This window comes from Xenopus tropicalis, chromosome 2, assembly GCF_000004195.4.
Source record: "Xenopus tropicalis strain Nigerian chromosome 2, UCB_Xtro_10.0, whole genome shotgun sequence".
Classification (NCBI taxonomy): Eukaryota; Metazoa; Chordata; class Amphibia; order Anura; family Pipidae; genus Xenopus; species Xenopus tropicalis.
Window position 1 is genome coordinate 41134027 of NC_030678.2, and position 26007 is coordinate 41160033.

Consider the following 26007-nt stretch of genomic DNA (forward strand, 5'->3'; position numbering starts at 1 on the left):
CGGCCTTCTCATAATTCAGAGGATTCTGGATAACGGGTTTCCAGATAATAGCTCCCATACCTGTAGTGGCATCCTAGGGATGAAAAGCTTCACATTAAAAGTTTTAAAGGGGTTCTCCACCCAAAAGCTGTTTTGTTTTTTTTTTAAGAAAAAGAAAATGTAATTCAGGAGTCAGAACCAAAGACCAGAAGAGGCTAAACAAATATTTCCTTTCTATTGCAATTTCCTTTACATACAGTATAGGTTTTAGAACGTTAAAAATGTTTATTTTATTTTAGAAAGTTTCTTAGAATTGCATTTACTTTCAACATACAGAAATAGTTTGGTGGCCATTCCATGTAAGCAAAGGAGAGTAGGCCAAGGTGGGAGTGCTGTTGGGCAGTACCTGATATGGAGTGGGACTCCATCACTTCATGCAATAATCATGCCGCCCCTCCATCATTCATGCAATAATCATGCCGCCCCTCCATCACTTCATGCAATAATCATGCCGCCCTCCATCATTCATGCAATAATCATGCCGCCCCCCTTCATGGCCATGCCCCTCCACTTCATGCCAAATCATGCAATCATGCCGCCCCTCCATCACTTCATGCAATAATCATGCCGCCCCTCCATCACTTCATGCAATAATCATGCCGCCCCTCCATCACTTCATGCAATAATCATGCCGCCCCTCCATCACATCATGCAATAATCATGCCGCCCCTCCATCACTTCATGCAATAATCATGCCGCCCCTCCATCACTTCATGCAATAATCATGCCGCCCCTCCATCACTTCATGCAATAATCATGCCGCCCCCCCATCACTTCATGCAATAATCATGCCGCCCCTCCATCACTTCATGCAATAATCATGCCGCCCCCCCATCACTTCATGCAATAATCATGCCGCCCCTCCATCACTTCATGCAATAATCATGCCGCCCCTCCATCACTTCATGCAATAATCATGCCGCCCCCCCATCACTTCATGCAATAATCATGCCGCCCCTCCATCACTTCATGCAATAATCATGCCGCCCCCCCATCACTTCATGCAATAATCATGCCGCCCCTCCATCACTTCATGCAATAATCATGCCGCCCCTCCATCACTTCATGCAATAATCATGCCGCCCCCCCATCACTTCATGCAATAATCATGCCGCCCCTCCATCACTTCATGCAATAATCATGCCGCCCCCCCATCACTTCATGCAATAATCATGCCGCCCCTCCATCACTTCATGCAATAATCATGCCGCCCCCCCATCACTTCATGCAATAATCATGCCGCCCCTCCATCACTTCATGCAATAATCATGCCGCCCCCCCATCACTTCATGCAATAATCATGCCGCCCCTCCATCACTTCATGCAATAATCATGCCGCCCCTCCATCACTTCATGCAATAATCATGCCGCCCCCCCATCACTTCATGCAATAATCATGCCGCCCCTCCATCACTTCATGCAATAATCATGCCGCCCCCCCATCACTTCATGCAATAATCATGCCGCCCCTCCATCACTTCATGCAATAATCATGCCGCCCCTCCATCACTTCATGCAATAATCATGCCGCCCCCCCATCACTTCATGCAATAATCATGCCGCCCCTCCATCACTTCATGCAATAATCATGCCGCCCCTCCATCGCTTCATGCAATAATCATGCCGCCCCTCCATCACTTCATGCAATAATCATGCCGCCCCTCCATCACTTCATGCAATAATCATGCCGCCCCTCCATCACTTCATGCAATAATCATGCCGCCCCTCCATCGCTTCATGCAATAATCATGCCGCCCCTCCATCACTTCATGCAATAATCAATGCAGTATTTAGGGACAGGAGTAGGATTCTTGGCCCTGTTGCAGATTGGGGAGCCTCAGTAAATTTGCCTCCATTATCTTAACCACACAGCCAGCAGCATGGGTAACAGTAACAATACTTGTAATAAGCCAAGGAATGAGCACTTACCTCCCTGTGGTACTCGAATAACAACACTCCGCCATTTTCTGTAATCCCAAAACTTAAGCCAGTGTTCCGACCAATACAATGAGGCGCCCCTGAAGTTTCACCTTCTAACGGCAACGCTGTATAACAGAAGGGAAAACATGCCTGTACTTTGTTGTGTCCAGTCTTGTTAAGATATCTCATCGCTGGGACCGACTACAAGCAAGGCCAGGGCAAGTAATAAGGAGACGCAAGTACTACATTACAATCTCTTCCGTTCTGCCATAGTTTGGTCTCGGACGGACTCAGGACCGCCCCCGTTGCCATGGGGACCCATCTAATCCATTCCCCATAGCACCAGTTTGTTGGGACTGTCAGAGAGGAGAGGGAGGACAGAGGTTGGGCAACTGCATATACAGCCAAGCGGGTAAGAACCTGTTGCGCCTTCTTGTGACTAAAAGCCTCTCAGCACCTCATTATTCTGCTGTGGATGAAGGGGAATCATTCTGGGTGTTAGTAGCTGCTGCTATAGTGATGCTACAGCCCATTCACATCCATGGAACAGTTATAGAATATATACTGTAGATTTTACAGTATGAATGAAAGTTTAAGGAGATGTTTATACACTATGTTCTGGCCTGAAAGTATATTGTATACAACCCTGCAAAAGCACATTGTCTTTTTAAGGAGCATAGACTTGCTATGGGCCAAATGTATTCAGACAAATATGCTGTATTTTTTTTTTTTTTTTTTTGCACCAAAAATTAGTTTTTTAAATATTTTACTTTTTATGGGAAAATCATTTTTTGTTGACTTTTACTTTGCAGCATTTTTAATGTTGTTTAACGCATTTTCTTCAGATTATTGCTGCTCAAAATGTATTATAAGATATCCCTACATGCAGTTTGGAAATGCAATAGATTCCTACTGGAAAACTTAGTATAAAAATAGTATAAAAGCACCATTTTAGCTGCAAAAATTAGCCCTATTTAGAAATGTGTATATTTACTTTTTAAGTTATATTAACTGTAAAAGTAATGTAAAGAGCCATTTTGTACCAGAGCAGTGGTAGCAACATCCAAGGGATTGGCGACTCACTGTTGGGGATCAGTGATCTAGAGCAAAGCTCTGTAATATCTGTAAATGTAACATTGGTATTGCTTTACAGCAAGAACTATCTGAAGCACAGGTTAATGGAGATATAGGTTGGGGGTGAGAATAAAAGGTGAGAAATTGTGCCCACTAGGAAAAGAATTGGCCACATTTAGGCTACTGTTGTCCTCACCCATAGAAATGGAAAGCACAAGGTCCTTCTGTAAGGGTAAGGACATTTTATATGAAGCTCAACTTGAGACTGAACAAGCCATGACTCCCCAACAAACACAAAACACTGAAGGATGGAGGAGAAGGGGAGGATTTAACATGTTTTTAGGTTTTGATAAAATGGATTCAAATATTAAAATAAAAAGCAGTAAGAAATCGAAAGAAGGAGCCAAGTCTCCTAGAAAAAGTAAAAAGTTCCACTTTCTACTAAAATGTTCAGAACTGCAGTCACCCAGTGCAAATCTATAGTCCAAGTTTCCAAGTGCTGAGCCAGAACATTCTGCTCCTGGATTTACTTTGGAATTGCTTTGAGAATTCAGCTGAGACTGCTGCATGCAACATATTAAGGTCCACTACTGCATGCAAACATATTAAGCTCCGCTACTGCATGCAAACATATTAAGCCCCGCTGCTGCATGCAAACATATTAAGCCCCGCTGCTGCATGCAAACATATTAAGCCCCGCTGTTGCATGCAAGCATATTAAGCCCCGCTGCTGCATGCAAGCATATTAAGCCCCACTGCTGCATGCAAACATATTAAGCCCCACTGCTGCATGCAAACATATTATGCCCCAATGCTGCATGCAAACATATTAAGCCCCACTGCTGCATGCAAACATATTATGCCCCAATGCTGCAGGCAAACATATTAAGCCCCACTGCTGCATGCAAACATATTAAGCCCCACTGCTACATGCAAACAAATTAAGCCCCAGCCACCTGCAATGGCATCTGTTGCTGAATACAACCCAGCAATGCCAGAAATATTCACCCCGATTGCTTTTTCTAGGGCAACTCCATGCCCGGTTCTTAGACCCAGTTTTGAGAGGAGGATGACGGGAAAGGAACTAAGATATTTTACTTGTCAATTTATATTTTGGGAAAACTGTACAAATGTTCTTAATAAAACTACCGTATGTATAAATCATGTTTAGTGAAATCCATTCTTTCAGCATAAACACATTAATATTCTAGTCTACACTTTACTATCAAATCCTATATCTGTAAATAAAATGAGACATTTGTTGCACTCCAGAAGTTAAAAAAGAAGTTTTATTAATTGATTGAAAATATTTAGGTGATTTAGAGATTAATCATATGCATCAGGTCATAGACCTACACTAAGACACCTATGCTTTCAGCCAATTACTGAAACTTCCCTTTTAACCTCTTTTATTTTTAATGGTTTTTCAGTTATTTAGCTTTTTGTTCAGCAGCTCTCCATTTGGTATTTCAGCAGCTGGTTCCTATGGTCTTATTTACCCTAGCAACCAGTTAGTGGTTTAAACAAGAGATTGGAATATGAATAGTTAATTACAACAATAATAAAATTGTAGCCTCGCAGAGCAATACTTTTTGGCTGCCGGGTCAGTGACCCCCATTTGAAAGCTGGAAAGAGGCAGAAGAGAAAGGCAAATTATTCATACTATTCATTCAACTATAAAAAAATTAATAAGGAAGACCAATTGCAAAGTTGCTAGGAATAGGCCATTCTATAACATACTAAAAGTTAACTTAAAAGTGAACCACCCCTTTAGATGTGTTGAAGTTAGTTTTATAGAGAGAGAGGCAGTCGGTACTGACATCCCCAGGCACATTATATACAGTGAGATGCAGTCTGTATTTACAAAACCAGAGCATTATATACAGTGAGAGGCAGTGGGTTCTGAGGGCAGATATTCAGGCCCTGGCACTGTAACACTGGCACTGATACACAACGTTGGCTTCACCGTAACTAGAAATGAACAAAACAATGACAAAAGTTAAAAAAAATGGTAAATGCAAAATACAACAACAAATATATAAAAGCACAATGAGCTTTTTCAGGGGGAAAGAGTTAACTTACCATCTATCTATTAGGGTAGGTGATAGGAATATTATAAATGTCAGGTGACAAAAAACTATTTAATTTCAGCTACTGATTCAGCCTTTACAACTGTATATTACCTGTGTGCAGCGCCTGTGTGTAGCACCTGTGGGAGTGGGATGATACAGTATAGTACCCGTGGGAGTGGGATGATAAAGTATAGTACCCGTGGGAGTGGGATGATAAAGTATAGTACCCGTGGGAGTGGGAGGATACAGTATAGTACCTGTGGGAGTGGGATGATACAGTATAGTGCCTGTGGGAGTGGGATGATACAGTATAGTGCCTGTGGGAGTGGGATGATACAGTATAGTGCCTGTGGGAGTGGGATGATACAGTATAGTGCCTGTGGGAGTGGGAGGATACAGTATAGTACCTGTGGGAGTGGGATGATACAGTATAGTGCCTGTGGGAGTGGGATGATACAGTATAGTGCCTGTGGGAGTGGGATAATACAGTATAGTGCCTGTGGGAGTGGGATGATACAGTATAGTACCCGTGGGAGTGGAATGATACAGTATAGTGCCTGTGTTAGTGGGATGATACAGTATAGTACCCGTGGGAGTGGGATGATACAGTATAGTACCCGTGGGAGTGGGATGATACAGTATAGTACCCGTGGGAGTGGGATGATACAGTATAGTACCTGTGGGAGTGGAATGATACAGTATAGTACCTGTGGGAGGACGATACAGTATAGTACCTGTGGGAGTGGGAGGATGATACAGTATAGTACCTGTGGGAGTGGGAGGATGATACAGTATAGTACCTGTGGGAGTGGGATGAAATCTGCAGTAAATGTTCAGATTTGGTTCTGAGGTAAAGTTTACAGCCTGCAGATTCTTCTTTTCAGTCTTCATTGCACTGCCTTCAGTTTGTAATATCTCCTGATACCTGTCTGCATCTGTGCCTTGATTGGTCAATTTTACGGTCTGTCAAGAAAGCTGTGCTCTGATTGGAGAATCCACAAGAAGAAATATCCAATCACAGCACAGTTGTGGCAACTTTCGCGATTTCACTGAAATCGCGCCGCCGCGTAGCCATCCCACCGGCGATTTATATTTTCGCCAGTGGGATGGCATTTCGGGGAGATTAGTTGCCCACGAACAGGGAGATTTGTCGTGGGCGACTAATCTCCCCGTGTGCCAGAGCCCTTAAAGTCTAAGAGAAAGATTTACTATCATTGAAGCTGCAGATTCCTTGCAACACTATCCTGACTATTGCTGACTATTGCACATTTACTAATCCACGAATCCGAATCCCGAATGGGAAAAAAATCGGATTGGAAACAAAAATTTAGCGACTTTTTCGTCGCCGTCATGTTTTTTCCGTATTTTGAACAATTTTTTTGTCGCCGTCACGATTTTATCGTATTTTGAGCGACTTTTTTGTCGCTGTCGCGATTTTTTCGTATTAAACAATTGTAAACGGCGGAAAAACCAATCCGATTTTTTCGCAACGGCGACAAAAGTCGCCGAAAATATACGATAAAGTAGTGACAGCGCAAAATACGAAAAATTGCGCCGCCGCCGAAAAAGTCGCAAAAATACCAATCATTACGAAAAAAACGCATTCGGACGCTTTCAGTCCGTTCGTGGATTAGTAAATGTGCCCCTATCTGTTCTACTGCATGTTAAAGGGCATGGGAAGTATAAACTGCTGGGGCTGCCAATAGGTTAGGCGATCATAATAGCTGACTTAAACTTCCAGCACCACACACCCTACTGCAAGGTCCCAAATCCTAAACCACAAAAAGTACTGCACAAGTGCTTGGTCCCAGCTGCTGCTATCATACAGAGAAATCAATAAATCAAATATACAACAAAAGTTGTACAATACTTGATATTGACATCCTGGATTTTAAAAATAGCAGTGACTAAATTGCCCTGCCTGCCTTAGCCCAAAGGGCAATGACACCCTAATGACCTAGTAAAACAGGGGACCAGGAAATGTGCATCAATCAATCCCCCCTCTCTTTTGTAGGTTTATCAGTTTGAATGGAGCATTCTGCTGTGTGCAGGAGTTTGATCACTAAATATACATTTTTCGGGCATCTTGTTCATATAATTATCTCAGAAGCAGCAGATAATAAAGCTTTACATTGTGCTCCGTTAGAGTTCATACAGCCCTGCCATTCTGAGCATTGTTCATTGCTGCCAAGCCAGTGCATTGATTGATAGTTCTGCTGCCAGTTCTGTGACAGATCCAGAGCAACTCTTGTAAATCCGGCTCTTTGGCAATTCCCACATGAGGAAGGCGAGCGCTGAAAAGTAGGCTACGAGACCAAGAGAATGGCCAATGCTGTGCATTAATCCTTAAGGTTACTTTGCAAGGGCATATTTCTTTTTTTTTGTTATTTTAATGAATCTTTTTATATCCAGATAAATGCAGAGCAAAAACAGACCCATTCTTTGGATTGCTAGAGGCTGCTGAAAAGGCAGGGCAAATAACAGATCAGGGAACATTAGCAGACTCCTTCCCAACTTGAATAAATCTGGGAAACATATTGTGAATTGAAACATATTGTGAACTGCGAGAAAAAAAACTTGAATCAGATCTGTTTTTTTCTCATCTTTTTACAAAGTCGCAAGAAAATTAGAAAAACATCAAATTAAAAATAAACATATACATTTTGCCAATCTTCTAGATGCCAAAGTTTTACATTCAGGTTTTTCATGATAGTAATTTATCTAGGACTAGGTGATGGGTATATTGGCATATCAGTTTTGTGCCCCAGCTGGTACATTTATGGATGTTAATATTCGGGGTACCCCAGCATATATGTACTTGCAGTTGCCATACATTTTAGGAAATATAGTGGTATGCATCAAGGAAAGTATTTCCAGATAGGAGACTGAAAGTTATCAATTCTGGACCTCATCCTGTGGTTTCTTGGCAATTCTGCCAACTTGAGTACAGTCGTCAGCCATAAAATACTTCTATTCAACAACAATTTTAATTTTGTAAAATTACAAAATCTATTAAATTTTAGACAGCCAAGTATGTTGCCTTCAAGTAAGGGACTGGATGTTCTTTTCTTCTCCTCCTTCTCTTTTATTTTCTATCAAAGTTCAAATAAATTCTATGTTTATGGTTTGCTATTAAAATGGTAATGTTTTTATATCACTGCCGCCGGATCCATGGCCAAACTCTATACTGTTACACCTTCCCCTTGGATGTTTGTAATAGCCTTAATAATAGACCTGAAAAGAAAAACTAGCATATTTTCTTTATTGTACTGTTAAATGTGTTACTTTATGTTTTTGTTTGTATGAAAAGCAATAAAATATACCTTTAAAAAAAAAATATGGTAATGTAATAAAGGGTCTAAAGTTTGCCCATATCTAGTAACTTATAGCAATCAATGAGATGTGTGTTTTCAAAGACCAGGCTAGAAGTAAATGTTACCTGCAAACTGGTTGCTATGGGTTACTATACAATACTGGACCCCATATACACCTGAAAACTGCCATCTTGCCATGTTGCGTTTGGGTGACATGACTAAGTTTGAATACCTTGAGTATTCCGGGCTTGTAGGGTAATTAGGCTCACATTGGGCATTGAAAGGTTTTCAATCTTTGGTGTACAGCCTATGGAATTTAAAAGAAGAACACCTATACTGTGTATTACCGGATCAGGCAATTAGCTAATAGAGGTGTATATAAGGAACACAATTTAATGTCCTGCAGTTCTAAGCACAGTTCTACACATTCTTTCAGTAGCCTGGTAAGTAAGACTATACATTGGCTTGAGTTGTAACTATAAATGTCACTAACTCACACTGTTTGTTTAAAGGACACCATCACATTGACATCCATAGTTTTACTACTCCCCTTTATTAGAAGTGTAATACTGCACAAATGTATAAAAATATGGCAGAAGTGTCATAACAATACTTTTTTTTCCCCTATATGTTCATCGTTATAAAAATGACAGTTATTTAACATATTAACAAATTACACACATCCATGTTTGAGTGTGTAAGCATATATATAGAGATCTATATAATACTTAATATAATACTCTTAATGCAATATATAAATGTTATATTGTAAGTTTTCATATAAACTACTTTAGCTGTGGTACGGCTTCACAATGTTTGGAACAGCTCAAAATAACTCGACATTGTAACAATGATATGAATTTATGGAAATAATTCGTCATAAATAAATATTACAAAAAATATCAAATATGGAAGTTTTTTTTTTTTCTAGAAAAAATACCCTAGACAGGGGTAAACTTGTATCATACAAACTCTACTTTTTAGTACTTAGGCAATGTGAATGGACAGAAAACAGGTCTACAGAGTTTGCGAAGTCTGCATTTCTATTCACACTCTGTCATAAAGGAATAGGATCAAGGCAAGGGTTCTTTGTCGTCCACCTTTAGGTGCTACATGTAAACAACCAGGTTTAACTTTAAAGAGTAATATTTTTGATCTTATGGCTCTACAGACTCAATTTATGAACGTTTGGCAGGTCAGTCCCCATTTATGCTGCCACAATGTAACTATACTATTTTTTTCTAAAATAAAACTTCCTCTCTATATGGGTGAACCAGAAGAAATCCGAGCCATTGCTTTAACCTGAAACAAATAGAGGAATCAATAGTTCAACAGTATCTTCTGTTATTGCACATTCTAATGCCACAAGGAATACTGGTAGCAGATAACCTAACAATTAATTAAGAATAGTTGGGGTGATTCGCTGCACAGTGTAGCTTCACAAAAGCGTATTGCACATATCAATAGCTATAAGAACTGGATTAAATATTTGTTTGAAGCCGCTTCTCCAAATCAGCATTCAACCGGTAGTCACTTTCATGTATACATTGCCTTTGAATATAGGTGGCAACTAAAGAGCTGTCTCTTTTAAGTCATTCAGGTTTGGCAATCGTGTTCTTTTTGTACGGTTAAAGGGGAGCCCGTTTTGTCCAGTCTTTGAAGCTAGCTGGTCAGGAAAAGGAGCTCCTTCATTGGTCCCTCTATTTAAGGGTGAAACATGCCAAACAGCTTCAGCTTGCCCAGGAATTTGAAGACCTTGTCTGCTTTTTGGCTGTGGATCCTGCCGATGGACAACTCCTCCACTACTTGAAGTCTGACCCACAGGATGAATCCTAGCTTCTGGGAAGGATGGGGTTTTAGGTGGCTGGTTTGGTAAAGGCTGAAAACGAGGATCTGGTGGCATTGGGTGGTTTGAGGATGAAGATGGATGAAGAAGCTTCCAAAGAGATTTTAGTGGTTGACTCTACAACGTAGCAAAAACAATGAAAAAAACAAATACATTTACAGTTAAAAAGTGACATCTGGCAAATAGCTCAATAACTCTATGTTTGTTATGGATCATGCCAGAATAATAAAATAATAATAATAAAGATATCTGAGATTCAGTAGGAGACATCTCATACGAGATTTCTCTTGCATCATAATAAAAGTGACAGGTACATTTCGACATGACCAGATCTCTTATTTTTGAGGCTACCAGGGAAAAGTGAAAGCTGTGCTTGGGCAGTGTGCTCCTTTCCTTAAGCAGCCATTAAAGGAGAACTGGAGCCTAATTAACAAGTAGGGCAGAAATTTTGTACATTATGTTTTGTGCTTCTGTACCAGCTCAAGGCAACCACAGCCCTTTAGCAGGGAATAACTATGCCTTAACAGTTGCCTCAGTAGCCCCCCATCTTCTTTTCTGCTGATTCCCTGCACATGCTCTATGCTGCTGTTAGTTACTAAGCTTAGGGACCCACTCACAATATACTGTATATATAGAATATAAATGTCACAATATAAGGCTGATTGGTAATACGGATTTTTAGTAAATGGCAGCTCTGAAACCAGTGCATCACAAAGTAATATTCAGCCCTGTGGCACTAGCTTCTATGACAAAAATAATTTTCTGCTTGATTCTTTGCTACAACCCCTACACTTAGGGGCTGATTTACTAACCCACGAATCCGACCCGAATTGGAAAAGTTCCGACTTGAAAACGAACATTTTGCGACTTTTTCGTATGTTTTGCGATTTTTTCGGATTCTGTACGAATTTTTCGGATCCAATACGATTTTTGCGTAAAAACGCGAGTTTTTCGTATCCATTACGAAAGTTGCGTAAAAAGTTGCGCATTTTTCGTAGCGTTAAAACTTACGCGAAAAATGCGCAACTTTTCGCGTAAGTTTTAATGCTACGCAAAATGCGCAACTTTTTACGCAACTTTCGTAATGGATAGGAAAACTCGCGTTTTTACGCAAAAATCGTATTGGATCCGAAAAATTCGTAAAGAATCCGAAAAAATCGCAAAACATACGAAAAAATCGCAAAGTAGCGATCATTACGAAAAAAACGCAATCGGACTCCATTCGACCCGTTCGTGGGTAAGTAAATCAGCCCCTTAGCTTCTTGACAGCTGCACAGAGCACACTAAGCATGTGAGGGTCGCAGACAGTTCTAACAGATTCCAGTATTGTGACCCCCTGTGACAACTTTTTACTGGATCATTACTACTATAGAGATACTGAACCTTTTGATATTTCTCAAAACTCAAGGAGAGCTCCACATTTTGATATCCCAGTAATAAAGCAGGTGGTAAATTTCTGCCATGTGAAATGGGAGATGAAAGTAGGCATCTTCTGTAGCAACTGGAACCATTTCCTCTCCCATTTTATTTTACTGAAAGGCAAAATGTAATGGCAGTCATTCAAAGGTCTGATACTCACATGAGAATGTATTTCTGCCATCTTGTCTGGGCGCCACTCTTTTTGCCGGCTGCTTTTGTGACTTGAAGAGTGCACACCTTTCTGAACAGGGAGATGGTCTTGCCCATCGGCACTAGGCATCTGAGAAACAGTAACCAATAAAAAGATTAGTATAACTCAGAGAGGAAACCAGTCTCAATGTGGGGAGTTACAAGTTACAGGCAGCACATGTAGTTTTTCTGTAGCAGTTAAATCAACAGAGGCTATTTATAAAATGAAGCGCTTTGTCTCAACAACTCACATTTTCAGATATAATGAATGATGTTTGTTTTCAGGTATGCAAGCTTTACGGTAGCTAACTAGTGTAAAGTGCAACTCAGATTGACTATACAAAATAATAATGGCCCCCCCAATTCACAGAGCTGCGGGATGTGTTGGGGCTTTATAAATATGTGATAATAACAATATCTGATAGCAATTTAGTTTGTATGGGGCTGTAGAATCTATTTTGTACTGAAAATTTTTATCCTTTGCATGACTGGGTCTAGCAATTTGTACAGTAGAATGAGACCAATAAGCAGAGAGGAAAGGTGAGACAGGCTAGAAGGGCTGTTATCATAAACTGACCATAGCCTAGAAAAGATATTTATCTAAAGGTGATGCTGACACTTTCTGTGCAGTTCAAAACTACAATATGTGATACTCCCCCCAAGCCACCTGATACATTAGTCTGTCCTACTGAAAAGTGCTTGGTGCTGTATTATGAGAGCCAGGCACAGCCTCCTACTACAGCGTAAGCGCGGCACACACATGATCAGTAGTGGTGTATGTTATCTGTGGGCTAGGGGATACCTATTTATGTATATGTTAGCATTTTATTTTTAGATAATTCACAATATTTTCTTTTTTTAATTAAATTCTCATAGTGAAATGGAAAGAATAAAAATGGAAGCCGGGTTCCAACTTTTTTTTTTTTTTTTTTTTTTTAAATGTCCTTGTCATTGTTGAAAATATATGTGTTCTAGAAACTGTATACATTTCTCCTTCTTTTAATAGCACTGTCCTGGGTAAATTATTTGCAGTACAGGAGTCTGAAGGTGCTGCGATTGAACTGGAGCACAGAGGTGATTTATTTGTGGATATCACACTTCTGCCCTGTTCTTCCGCTGTTGAAGTCTATTAATAAATCTACCGGGCTCTCGAGAGAATTCTGTGTCAGGAACGGAATCATTGTAACAGCTCAGATTGGCTTTGCCAGTTCTGTCCCAAGAGATTGTGCAGGGCCTGAAATAACTGACATAAAGACTCTGGGAGTCAAGGTAATTTGGAGAAAAAATGTAAAAGATAATTGGGCTGGAAAAAAAAAATTCTCCACCAATGTTTCTGTGTGAATATAACTGCCAAATGGATGTGTCAAGCAAGTGCTGCTCACAAAATTCCAGCTTCCTATATGCCGACTTCTGAACAGAGACTCACTTGTGATTTGTAGTTTTAGTGATTAATAAATGGAATTCACAGTGAGTCTGACAGCAGCCCTTCAGCCCATGCTCTGATCATCACTTGGAGATACAGTTGCAGTGGATAAAGCTGGCCATACATGTAAAGATCTGCTCATTTGTCAAGGTTGCCCATGGGCAAAATGATTGGATCACAATGCAGTATAGGGGGGGGGGGGTGTAAGGGCCAGGTTTATATCAATGAGCAATGTGTACCTTGTCCAGGATTTTTTAATCCGCCCAATCAAAAATTGTGCAGATATCGGTCAGGGAGCCCCATACACTGGCCAATAGCTGCTAACACGTTCTGTCAGCGGATTTCATGGGCCTGTGCATTGTCACCTTAAGGGGTAAGAGTCTGGAAAGTACAGGGATTGTTTTCTATTGCTGTATCAGCTGCCTGTAACCTTGAGCTAGACATGGAATCTATGTATATTGGATATGTGGGACAGGAATATACAATAGAAGAACTGAGAAACGTACAGCACTATATGAGATTAGGAGTGTGATTTATTAATACATGCTGTAGCTGGAGTAACCCTATAGATGCACACACATTTTACATTACATTTTACATCTTGTCTTGTACTACTGATTCTATTTCCATACATTATAAGAACATTAGACTTCTCTCCTGAGAGAGACTGAGGCACAATAATCTCAAAGGAACTGTACTGAGAATTTATAGCCAAGGATTTAACTGCATCAGAAAGACTTGATGAATATGTTGATAAAGGGTGCCCTTATTATTCATCCATGTACTGCAAGCACCTTCAGGAAGAAGAGTGTAGCATCTCAAGATGATCATGCAGGGGTGGCCCCTTACTGAAGCATGGCATGCAGTTAGTTCTTTAGCTGAAAGGAAAGGAATTCAGGTGATTAAAATGAAGCAGTGCTTGCTCTGGTGATGACACTGAGCCTTTGTAGGATAGGAAAGAGTTATCTACAGCAAAACAAGAAAACAAAAAAAACTGACAGTGTTCTAACAATATCCAAATTATTGTCCTCTCCAAACTGGCACCTAGACTTAACTAAAACAAAAAAAAACTGAAAATGATCTCTGAATATCAGTGTCTATATCATACTAAGACAGAGAGTAACTGATAAGCTTGCAAGTTTCATACCTCCCAACATTTTGAAAACAGAAAGAGGCAAAAATTAATGACCATGCCCATTTTTGCAACCCAACCCCCTAAATACCACTCCCATTTGACTAAATTTGGCAGTTTATTTAAAGTTTGAACACATTTCTGGGGGGGGGGTTTGGGGTCCTGTTTTATGTGTTATTACAGTTTTGCTGAAAAAATGTGAAATTGCCCTTTAATCTGCAAGTCTCAGTTCCCCAAGGGACCTGTTTATCTTATTAGTTACAATGTATATAAGTGCAGGTGATGCTCGTTAAGATTTCTGGGCTCTCTGCCAAAACCTACTTTTAATTAAATTTGTATCTTTTTTAGCTTCAGTGCAGGAAATCAAAGGGAAATGAGGGACATGGGATATGGCTCTGAACTATTAGGCTGTATGTGTATTATTAAACCAGCAGAAATTAAGGAGTCATTTCCATCTTGCCCCTATAATGCCATAAGTAAAGGTCAAAGCCTTTCATTTTTGGTTTTAAGGCAGTGCTATGTGTGTAGCCTGACACATGAATACCTTCTATTTTAAAAGGCCTTGCCTTGCAATGTAAAGGGTTGGGCTCCCTTTAGCCCCTCTTTAAGGGGACAGCATCCTATATGTTCATATACTATACTGGAAAGGACCCATCTAGAAAATGAAGAGCAAGTTCGGTCTACAGTACGTGAAAGTGACTTTATTAAAAAAGAAAAGTCCAGAAAAAAAGCAACTAAGCCACAAATGGTGTTTAATTTGGAAATATTGACACTTAAACAAGTATTTTAGGGAAATGTATCTATTTTTTGTATTGATATAGCACAGACATGTTTTCCTTAAGGTGATTGTTCTGGCAGGTTTATGATATAGTTTCTGGTGTGGACTAGGGTGACCAGATCCATTGAAAATTCAGGGACACATAAATTAATGCTGCAGGGCTGCACTGTTTGCACTAATTGTATTTTTTAGACATCACCCTGAATTTTCAAGTGATCTGGTCACCTTAGGTTGGATGACTTTTAAGCAAGAAACAACACAAGCTTAGTAAAAAAAACAAACCTCTTAACATAGAGTTTATTGGGAAATTGGTCCAATATCCTAAGCAACTTGCCAACATTGGCTGATGGGGATGATTTTGCCCTCTAGGCTAAAGCAGCTAGATTTTATGCACAATTTATTTGACAAGAAATTGAACGGTAGATGTGTTGTTTTTTTTTTCAACTTATCTACTTTGTCTTATTTGGGAACTAAACCCTGCTGCACTGCGCAACCTGTTGCTGGACTATAAATCCCAGAATAATGTAACATATAATGACAACATGCTGGGAACTGTAGTTTTAAAATTTTCCATCCCATGGAAAGCCTTGGACCGATATCCAAGGCTTTTGACAATATCTGCTGCCTTGCTTCCCACCATACACACACCGAATATCAGCAAAATGATACATTAATATCAGTGAGTGTGTGGCCACCTTTAGTCATGTCATTAGATTGGATAATCCTATTTAGTCAGTTTGGCTACCTGCAAATGTGAAGAAAATGACTACTTTATCTACTTTACAGTGTTCTTTCAGAGATCCAGAAACAGATTTAGGTATATCCACTCTGAGTGAAAGTTCACCTTATTCTTTAGAACTATGCCACATGGTGCTGAACTAATGTAAGCAAATAAATAGCACAGCAGATTGTGGTTTTAGGAATATCAAGGAAAACAATTAAAAATACATCCCAAACCTCTGCCTTTGTGGCCTTTAGGTTGGAAAGCCACGTGGCCCCACATGTTTGGAAAACAAATCTATGTCCATCCACACCAAACTCTGCACACCCACAGAGCACACATGGCAAACATATAATTAGAAATGACTTTAGAAAACACTAAGGCTATTGCAGTTGAGATAACACCAATATAAAATTCCACATTGCTTGTGGGCACAGTTAAACCCCCAACAGGCAACAAAATGGCTATTAAAATATGGTAGTCATCTTCACCCCCTATTTTTTTTTGATTACTATACTCATCAACACACACACATATATAATTCTTGATTAAGTAAAGTACAGTATGATTATTGTCCTTGTTAAAACATGCATTATGTGCGAGAGTGTACTTAAATAAATAGCTTAAATAAAAAGCTGCTGTTTAAAGTGGCATTATGGACCAGTATGTAACAAGTCAATATATACATATTAATGCACAGGGAAGCTAACAGAAGCACAGGTTTACAGGTTTGGAAAATGGCAGAAGTGGGACCATCCAAGGTCACTGGAAGAGTCAAGTAAAGCAGACTAACCAATCAAATGTTTGCTTTTATTATTTGTACTGCACTATGCCAGTAACAGGTATGCCTGTAATATTCTGAGACAGAATAACTGGGGTTATCTGGATACAGCACATGAGGACTATACCGATATCCACAATGCCATTTTTAGTGCAGCATTTTAAGGCTGAAGTGGGTGTTTTTGTGAAAATGTGAAGAGAGTTCATTGTCTGTGGAAAGCAGCAGAACAGAATTAAACAAAAAACTGAGCCCAGAAGTGCAAAGCAGGTGGGTTGGCTTTTCTTTAGCTCATTTCACACAATGTAATATTTGCAGATATATATAGAGGATTTATCAATCTACCCCCCAAAATTAAATAAAGATACAGAAGGAAAGCACCGCCACAGCTGAAAACCATGCTGTTTCCCTTCATGGCAAGAAGAAGAGCTTGCCATCACCCGCTTAGTTAACAGAATACCATTGGAAGACTGACTACAGGCAGCTTTTTCAAAGAAGAGCTGCGCTTTAAATGGTTCTTTGAACTAAACAGTGGGAAGAGGCTTTTCTTGAGTCTCGGTTTCTCAGGGTCATTGGAGTCTGTCTGCAACATAAGATACAAATAAACTAATTGTATAGTTACAGGGTCAGAGGGAAGAGACAGAATCAATCAGGGATTGCTGACTTGCACATATAAACCATTTATAACACAGATATCTATATACACACACATTACAGATGTCTAAACTGAGGCCCTTTAGTTTGTGAGGCCCTTGAACTACAGGTTGGACATAACTGTATATACTGAAGTCTTTATAACCAAGACCTGTAAGGAAGGTTTAGAGAAATATCCATCACCCCAGTAGAGTATATGGGTACGGTGATCTAAAAACATACATATGAAAGTTCATTTATGCATTATAGGCAATAGCAAGTATTAATAACAGAGGAACAGAACATTAAATGGTTATTAATTGATGATTCTCCTTGTACAGACAGGCTGTAAGGAAAGAAATGTATTAAGTGCAGCAAATATAAATGATGGATTCTGTGTACTGAACTAAGGAACATTTTCTGATTCTTTGGATCATAAAGCTTAAAATGATTTATGGTTGCCAGGGTTTGTGACCCCAGTACAAATACTAAATGTAGTGCTAGATTCCCTTCCTGTTTGTTTGGGTAGTTCGGAGTCTAATACCTAAAATAACAGTTTTCATTGTAAATTTGCAAACTTTTTCCCCAACCTTTTTTAACTTGTGAGCCACATTCAAATGTAAAAAAAAAAAAATGAGGACCTGCTTTGGGGCCACTGGGAGCAACATCCAAGGGTGAGAAACATGCTCCCGGGCCACTGGTTGGGGATCACTGGTCTAAAAGGTAAACATCCCCTGCCTATACATGTAAGTTAAAGAAATAAATAAGTCAGTCCGGCACTTGTACCCCATCCATGAGGCACCCACTGCAGCCACACAGGCTGAACACAAAAAGCTTCATGTGTAACAGAGGATTCTGTAATTAGCTCCCACAGGTTTCTCATGAAGGGAAGTAATTACCATGTATATTTGTTCCAATTCTATCTGTTAAAGGACAGCAAACAATACATATATATAGCTTACAGTGCATAAAATATAAATCTCAATTTGAGAATTTGCATTCATTCATGCAGTGTATATATATATATATATATATCAAACTCAACAGTAGAAAGCACTCACAGCTACAGCATCAATCGGGTCAGTGATTTATTTCAGCATACCATCTACGCGTTTCGATCACCACAGGATCGTCATCAGGATGCACGATCCTGTGGTGATCGAAACGCGTAGATGGTATGCTGAAATAAATCACTGACCTGATTGATGCTGTAGCTGTGAGTGCTTTCTACTGTTGAGTTTGATGCATTATTTTTGTCAGCACCCAGCCTGTGCCCGATACTGGTGAGTGCCGATTCTTTACAAGACTATATATATATATATATATATATTTATATACTGTATATATGTTGGTGTTGCTGTGCCACCTGCTTTGGCAGTCATTCTTCTTGGGCTGGGGTAGATCTTGAAAGCCATAAATAACACTACATTGCCCCATATATATCTGTTTAGTGGGCCTCCGTTAAGGTACTATGCCAGTTGCTAGCAAAGTCATTAGGGACGAATATTCTCTTTTCTTTCCTCCATTTCCTCCTCTCCTGTAGATGTATTTTTCTTTTTTCCTCATTTTGCTTCTATGTGGAGTAAAATTCTCAGCACAAACGCTTGCCAATCTAATCTGGCATACTGACCACAGTATTGTACAAGCCAAGAGCTGGAAATCCAATCTGGCATAACTAATCACATGCATTTTACAAGCCAAGAGCTGCAATATAATTTGGCACTCAGGCCAATTACACTTTATGAGCAAAGAGGTCAGAGCCATTCTAATTAGACAGTGCTGCAAAGAGCAATGTACAAGCAATCAGTGGTCAGACCAGGGGCTAAGAGTCTAAAGGAAGCCATACATACAGATAGAGAACTCATAAGAAAAAGTTTTCTCCCTATCTCAGTTCTCTGTTCTTTGCCACTTCACCTTCCCATTGATCTCCTTCCAGAAGGAGGTATTAATGTCCAAATGTTGCTTGATTCTGCATTATTCTTCCTAGGGTTACAATGTACTGTATAAACAATTTCTTGCACCTTGGGATATAAGAGGCAAACCTTAGATCAGGGACCCACTCAACAATATTCTATACCTTGTCTAAACTTCTCTTTACCTGCTGTCAAACCCCTTCTGGGTTTTTTTGTGAGTTATTCCCAACATCATCAAGAACTCCCCATGCTCTAATGCATGTGTTCTGTAACTTACTGTTTGGGATTTCTTCTTTTTCTTTTTAATAACTCGGAAAAATCCCTGCTTCTCCTTCTCCTTCATTTGTTCAGAATGGCTCTTTTCTGCCCCTGTCCTGCAGATCATGGAAGGAAAAGAAGAGTCTTAGGAATTTGGTTTCATCACTCAACAGCAAAAACAACTGTGTGACAGAACCATAGGCCAGGGCCAACAGCTACAGCTCTGCATCCCATATGAGAACATTGTGACCAGCCACCATCTACTGTTCTGCAGCTGTGCCTTAGCATTTTTCACACTAATTGCCAAAAACCTTTTAGTCTGAAACTTAATTTGCATATTATATTTCGAACAAAGATTTCCCACAATATGAAGGGTGCTATGATATTATGGGTTCAGATTCTGTTCAGCTAAACAATAGGGTTTTGAAAACAACCAAATCAAATCACAAAGGGCCTGAACTGAATTCTCAGTTCGCTTAATTCCTACAAATAACTGTTATCAGAAAATATGTTAACCATTATTTCTATATACACCAACGACTTCATCTCATTTTTATCATACACCAGGGCTGCTGTTAATCACTTCACCTTAACATTAACATTTAGCATGTTCTAAAATGGCCAATTCATAGCAACTTTTCAACTGGTCTTCATTTGAGCCAAAAAACTTTGCTCTGCAAGGCTACAATTTTATTGTTATTGCTACTTTTTACTACTTACCTTTCTATTCAGTCCCTCTCCTATTTATATTTGTGTAGCTCACCACACAAAAATCCCTGCTTTGCAACATGCTAAAAGTTAATTTGAAGGTGAACAACCCCTTTAAATTGAAGCAGGTTTATGGAAAAGCACAGAGTTTGTTGAAGAATTAAAGCCCACAAATTTTTGAGGATCCCTTTCCATTATGAAGTATCCTGGTCTGTATTTCTTTCAGAATAATCAGGCCAGTTTGCAATAAGGAGCAGGAGTCTGTCCAGCTATGGCCTGCATTAGCGGATTACTGTCTCCTGTATATAAGGGAGAAGCATACACAGCCATGATGGACTGTAGCTTGCCAAAATCAGAAATTGCATGCAGCAATGTTCCGACACTGTTCATTCATATGGTATCTGGGAATATTAGTATATTAGTGATATATTCTTCATATAATGGCCACTATGGCACATTACACTGTCCCCATATAAGCAGTCTAATATCAGGGTGCATCAGAAAGTGGCACTGACAGTAAACATCTTTCTACTCTGCAAAACAGCTTACATCCTGTATGCCTGTGAGACTGTGGCATGGCTCCATAGGGCTGTGCGTTTAAATGGTGTAACACTCTTGGTCCCTTTTCCTTTGCAAATGCATTCGAGTTGCAGAAATGATAGCATGGTAAATTATTCACAGCGTTAACTCAGCAGCTATGACTGGGATCCCAGGAGGAAGGAACGCTAGGAGACACAGTCAGCGACCTCATTTTATAGCTTTCCCATCCTAACATGAGGAAAAACACATTTATTACATTAGATGGACTTGTAAATTCATCAGACAAATACTGTGTCCATGTAAAAGCCACAATGAATAATTGAGCAGGGGAAAAGCATTGGAAATCCACCTGCAACCCTGCAGAATAGATGAGATGGTGTTAGGAAATCCCATACAGTGCCTTGGCTGTTACAGAAACCTGCACTTGTGGCAGCACTGAGCCATTCAGGGAATCACCTCTAAATTCATACAAATCAATTGTATGTTGGGCAGGACTTACTAAGCATCAGACTGGGGAATCCATTCTAATTCTCTTGTTTACTGATTAACAGGCGGATGGGGGAGGCATGTAGGCGTCCTCCCATCCCACACCTACCTTGTGTGTCATACGCAAGGCAGGAGTGGCAGAAAGCACAGCTCACTGCTGAGCCCTGTCCTTTATGCCTTATGGTAGGTTATAAGGACAGGGTTAAGCTGCATCTCATAGCAATGAGAGATTTTAGACCTGGGGGGCACCAATTGTGCCCCTTAGCACTCCTGCATTTGTGCCCCCTGGGGTTGTAAATTACCCCTTATCTGTTCTTTCTTCAATAAAGCTATACGCATTAAAGGATATGGTTTAACAGCAGCCCTAATATATGATTAAAATAGCATAAAGCAAATCCGTACTGCTCTTTAAATCTACTACGGCCTGCCTTAGGCTGAACTAGATTCGAAAAGGGGCAGTGGGGATGGGCACGTCACCATAATGCCCTTCTACCCCTACCTTGCGTATCATTCTGAGGCACAACATAGGAGTGGCAAGAGACACAGCTCTCTGCATGGAGTGCCAGATTTTTGATTCAGCACTTTGTGCAGAGAGCTACAATCCCAGGGTTGTAAATGACCCTTCTGATTTTCATATCAGTCTATGGGCCAGATTCAATTTGATAAAATATGCTCATTTCCTAATTCAATTCCAGATTATCCCAAAGCACTAGATGCAATTCAATAAGGAAAACTCATCTTACTGCTTATTACATGAAAACTCTATTCATTTAGTAAACAGTGATATAAGGTTTTCTCATTGCATTGCATCTGGCTCTCTGTTTGATATTCCTATGATACCAGTAATACTTCTCCTGTTCTAAAATCTCTGTTGTCATCTCCATAAGAGTTATTATGTTCCTTATTCATGTGTTCTGCACCATATAAGTTGGAGGTATTTTTATGTTCATAGTGGAATAATGTGAAGCCCCATCTAAAGACTGGCCAAGATCCACTGGTACAGCTAAAAACTCGCCTGTACCACTAACCATGCTGCACCATTTCCTATACAGGTATGGGACCTGTTATCCAGTATGCTTAAGACCTTGGGGTTTCCGGATAACGGATCTTTAGTAATTTGAAATATCATACCTTAAGTCTACTAAAAAAAATCATTAATACATTAATTAAACCCAATAAGATTATTTTGCCTCAAATAAGGATTAATCATATATTAGTTGGGATACAGTTTTATTATTACAGAGAAAAATTAGAATTATTTGCTTATAATAGAGTTTACTGAAGATGGCCTTTCATAATTCTGAGCTTTCTGAACTAAATTCTGTGATACAGTTAATTTATAACATGACTATAACAAGTAAAAAAAGATTTAGAAGGGTGTTAGAAGGGTTACCGTTGAAGCTATTTGTGCATCCATTTCACTCTGTACATTTGCACATATAGGCATATTGAATGATCTTACTCATCCACTAATTGTCTACAAAAATTCTTCATAGTAATTAATTAATTAAAGAATAATTCCATGGAGATGGCAAAAAAGCGCCGTTAGGGATTTTTTAACGTTGGAATCTTTTCTAATAGCCTTAGGTATGGATATCCAAGTTGCAGAAAGATTCCTTATCTGGGAAAACCCTAGGTTCCAAGCATAAAGGTTCCCATACTTGTACTACGGAACATTTCCCAGGCCATATTTTATCGTTGGAGTGAGCAATACAGTATATATGCTTCTATTTTAATATCCCATCCATAACTGATATTTTTCCTACTTTTCTCCATAGCTCCATCTGTATTTAATACTGGTATAACAATTTTTTTTGGTCTGGACCTCTGGATATTGCTATACACAGCATACTTTTATGCGTATGCTCATACAGCCCATCTTTTAATACACAGAGCACACTGAATCTTTGCACAGTAGAGTTGTGGTTCTAGCCTTACTGTATCTGGCAGATTTGCATCTATCCATAGAAACCAGAGCTGCACCATTGTTCCAAACATGACTGCACAAATAAGTAGGCACTAACCAGTGATCAAATGTAGTCTGTCTCTTGGAGTGATTTGTTACCCCGCTGCTATCAACCGGGTGAGAAGAGCCACGACTCGATACTGTGTTGTCATGAAACGTACCCTCTGGGCGAGGTGATGGAACTGAGGAGATGAAAAAGATGAAAATGTTGTTAGTGATGAAGTCGAACATACTATACTCTACAAATAACTCTTCCTGTGCACTGTTGGGAAATGAGCCTCACTATGTTTTGAAATATATGACTATGTACATCCACTACTCAGGGCTACATGTAATGCCTCCTCCCATCCATCTTACCTCTGTAAAAGCTTCCAACCCGTCTGGGAACTGTGTCGCTATATATGTGCCGATTTTCTTTAGACGCAGCTCCATCATCAGGATGCGAATCATGGTAAGGCCCTCCCTAACCACATATTTGTTTAAAAAAACAAAACATTACTTATTAAATGATGCATGATTCCGTTATTTGCTTTAAATACACATTTCATGGGCTGATGCTACCAGTTTCCATGTACACAGGAAGAGGAAATATTGATACTATACTCAAAGCACTTTTGAAGTAGGTGGCCTGAGAAATGTTAATACCCATTTCTTTTGGGGTAGCTGTTACAAGCTATATGTACGTAGGCAGTGTAGGGCAGGGTCTCTTTAAGCTCACCAGAGAAGCAGACATACTGGGCCCACTCTCATCGCAATTAGATACAAACAGTGATTATATAGGTTGTTTCATAGGCCCACGATGGAAATAATGATGGGCTGATAGGTATTGTCCTTTCCTTGGCCCACTGGGTGTCCTCTGATGCTCTGGTTAAAGCATCCCAGATCCCATGTTATGAACTGTACTACAGCCATAAACCCTTCTACTATAAGATGCACAGATGCAATTACATTTCTTTCTCCATTTAAGTTTGCCTCCTGGTGACCTTTTTCATTCTCTCACAGTAGACCTAGTACTTGCTATGACAAGCAGGCCAATAGGAATATGGTTGACAGGTGGGTTACAGTTGCAGTAAGGCTTGAGCATAATGCCCAATATTTATGAAATGCAATATTTCTACAGTCTTATATTCTATATACAAGTAAAGTTTTTTTTTTTACAAAGTAATAGAAAGAAATATAGCAGTTTGCAGTTATTGAAACACTATTCCCTATATGTAATAAGAGGCACTAAGTTTGCCCAAGAGCAAGAGCTTTTAAACTGGTGACCACTAAATTCTACCTGCTGATTGGTTGCTATGGGTTACTGCTCCTGGGCAAACTTAGTGTTTTAAAATACATAACCCCAAAGGTTGGTTTAGAATCCAAATCAATGTTTGTTTAGTTCCTTTGGGTTACTGGACTATGGGCATGATTCAGTTAAGATGAAAAAGACTTCCATATTTTCCCATAGAGCCAGACACAATTCAATGAGAAAATTTTATCTGACTGTTTATCACATGAAAACTCTATGAAGTCTATAGGAAAGTCTATGAAGTCTATAGGAAAAAAATTAATCTGAACTAGGTAAAATATTTTTTTTTTCTCCTTGAATTGAATCTCACTGATAAATTTTCACATGATAAAAAGAACTTTGTTTTAGGCTTTGGGTTAAGATATATTTTATACAATGGGAGTGAGACTGACATAATTACAAAGAAGCTCCAAAGGTCCTTTTGTGCAGTACTCAGATGAACAAAAGCATAGCCTTAAAGGGTTGGTTCACTTTTTCATTGATCTTTAGTATATTACAGAATGGTCAGTAGCCCTCTCCTATTCAAATTCTAGCCTCTCATTCCCACCACTGCGTGGTTTCTAGGGTATTTTGGACCTTAGCAACCAAACAGCTTCTGAAATTCCAAACTGGAAAGCTCCTGAACAAAAAGCTTAGTAATATAAAAACAACTCAGAATATCACTTTCTACATTAAACTAAAAGTTCATTTAAAGGTACACAACCCCTTTAAGGGCATCCAACATTGCACAACGTACCAAAGTGGTCCTGTAGCTGCTACACCACACTACACTGCTGCAGAGAACAGCCCTTTCTAGGCAGCATTAGGGCGTTTTCCAATAACCCAACCAACACTGCTTACGAGCGGGTCTGTATTTAGGTCCGGTGCCAACCTAGGCCTAACTATGCCCATTGGTTGCGGATGCGCGTGACATCCCTTGCCCTATGCATGAGGTAGCTTCCATCAGAAGTGACGTCACATATTTGGCAAGGAAGTATCTGGCAGTGGCTGGGGAGGGTTTTTGCCTGTTTGTGGATTTTTTCTTTATTTATTCAGATACATTATGCAACAAACACAACAATACTTCTCAGACCATCTACTCACCCAGGAGGAGGCCTACAAATACTTTTTGTGCAAAAAAACACCAGGGCAGATCGGATTGGAAACGAACATTTTGCGACTTTTTCGTATTTTGTGCAATTTTTTCGTCACCGTCTTGACTTCTTCGTAGCTGTTACGACTTGCGTGAATTGTCGCGACTTTTTCATAGACATTACAAATTTCGTGAATTGTCGCGACTTTTTCATAGCCATTACAAATTTTGTGAATTGTTGCGACTTTTTCATAGCCATTATGACTTTCGTGAATTGTCGCGGCTTTTTCATAGCCATTACGACTTTCGCAAATTGTAGCGACTTTTTCGTATTGAGCTCGAAAAATTTGCGACAATTCACGAAAAAGTCGCAAAATACCAATCATTACGAAAAAAACGCATTTGGATGCTTTTCGGACGTTCGTGGATTAGTAA

At 39.6% G+C, this 26007-nt stretch overlaps 1 protein-coding gene across 12 annotated transcripts in view; it reads right to left on the reverse strand.

Annotated features, from left to right (window-relative positions):
- Nucleotides 1-8953: 8953 nt before the first annotated feature.
- The window catches only part of cdkl5 (cyclin dependent kinase like 5), a 185161-nt gene continuing 168107 nt past the window's right edge, over nucleotides 8954-26007 (reverse strand). For 9 of the 12 annotated variants that reach the window (XM_031896713.1, XM_031896712.1, XM_031896705.1 and 6 more), the window contains 6 exons: nucleotides 23567-23672; nucleotides 23268-23391; nucleotides 19529-19625; nucleotides 17166-17288; nucleotides 11845-11964; nucleotides 8954-10382 (listed from right to left, as the gene is read on the reverse strand). In XM_031896713.1, the coding sequence (XP_031752573.1) occupies nucleotides 9990-10382; nucleotides 11845-11964; nucleotides 17166-17288; nucleotides 19529-19625; nucleotides 23268-23391; nucleotides 23567-23672 (963 nt within the window). In that variant the 3' untranslated portion in view covers nucleotides 8954-9989. The remainder of the gene's footprint in view (nucleotides 10383-11844; nucleotides 11965-17165; nucleotides 17289-19528; nucleotides 19626-23267; nucleotides 23392-23566; nucleotides 23673-26007) is intronic. The other 3 variants (XM_004911760.4, XM_002933625.5, XM_018091472.2) reach the window with 2 other exon arrangements.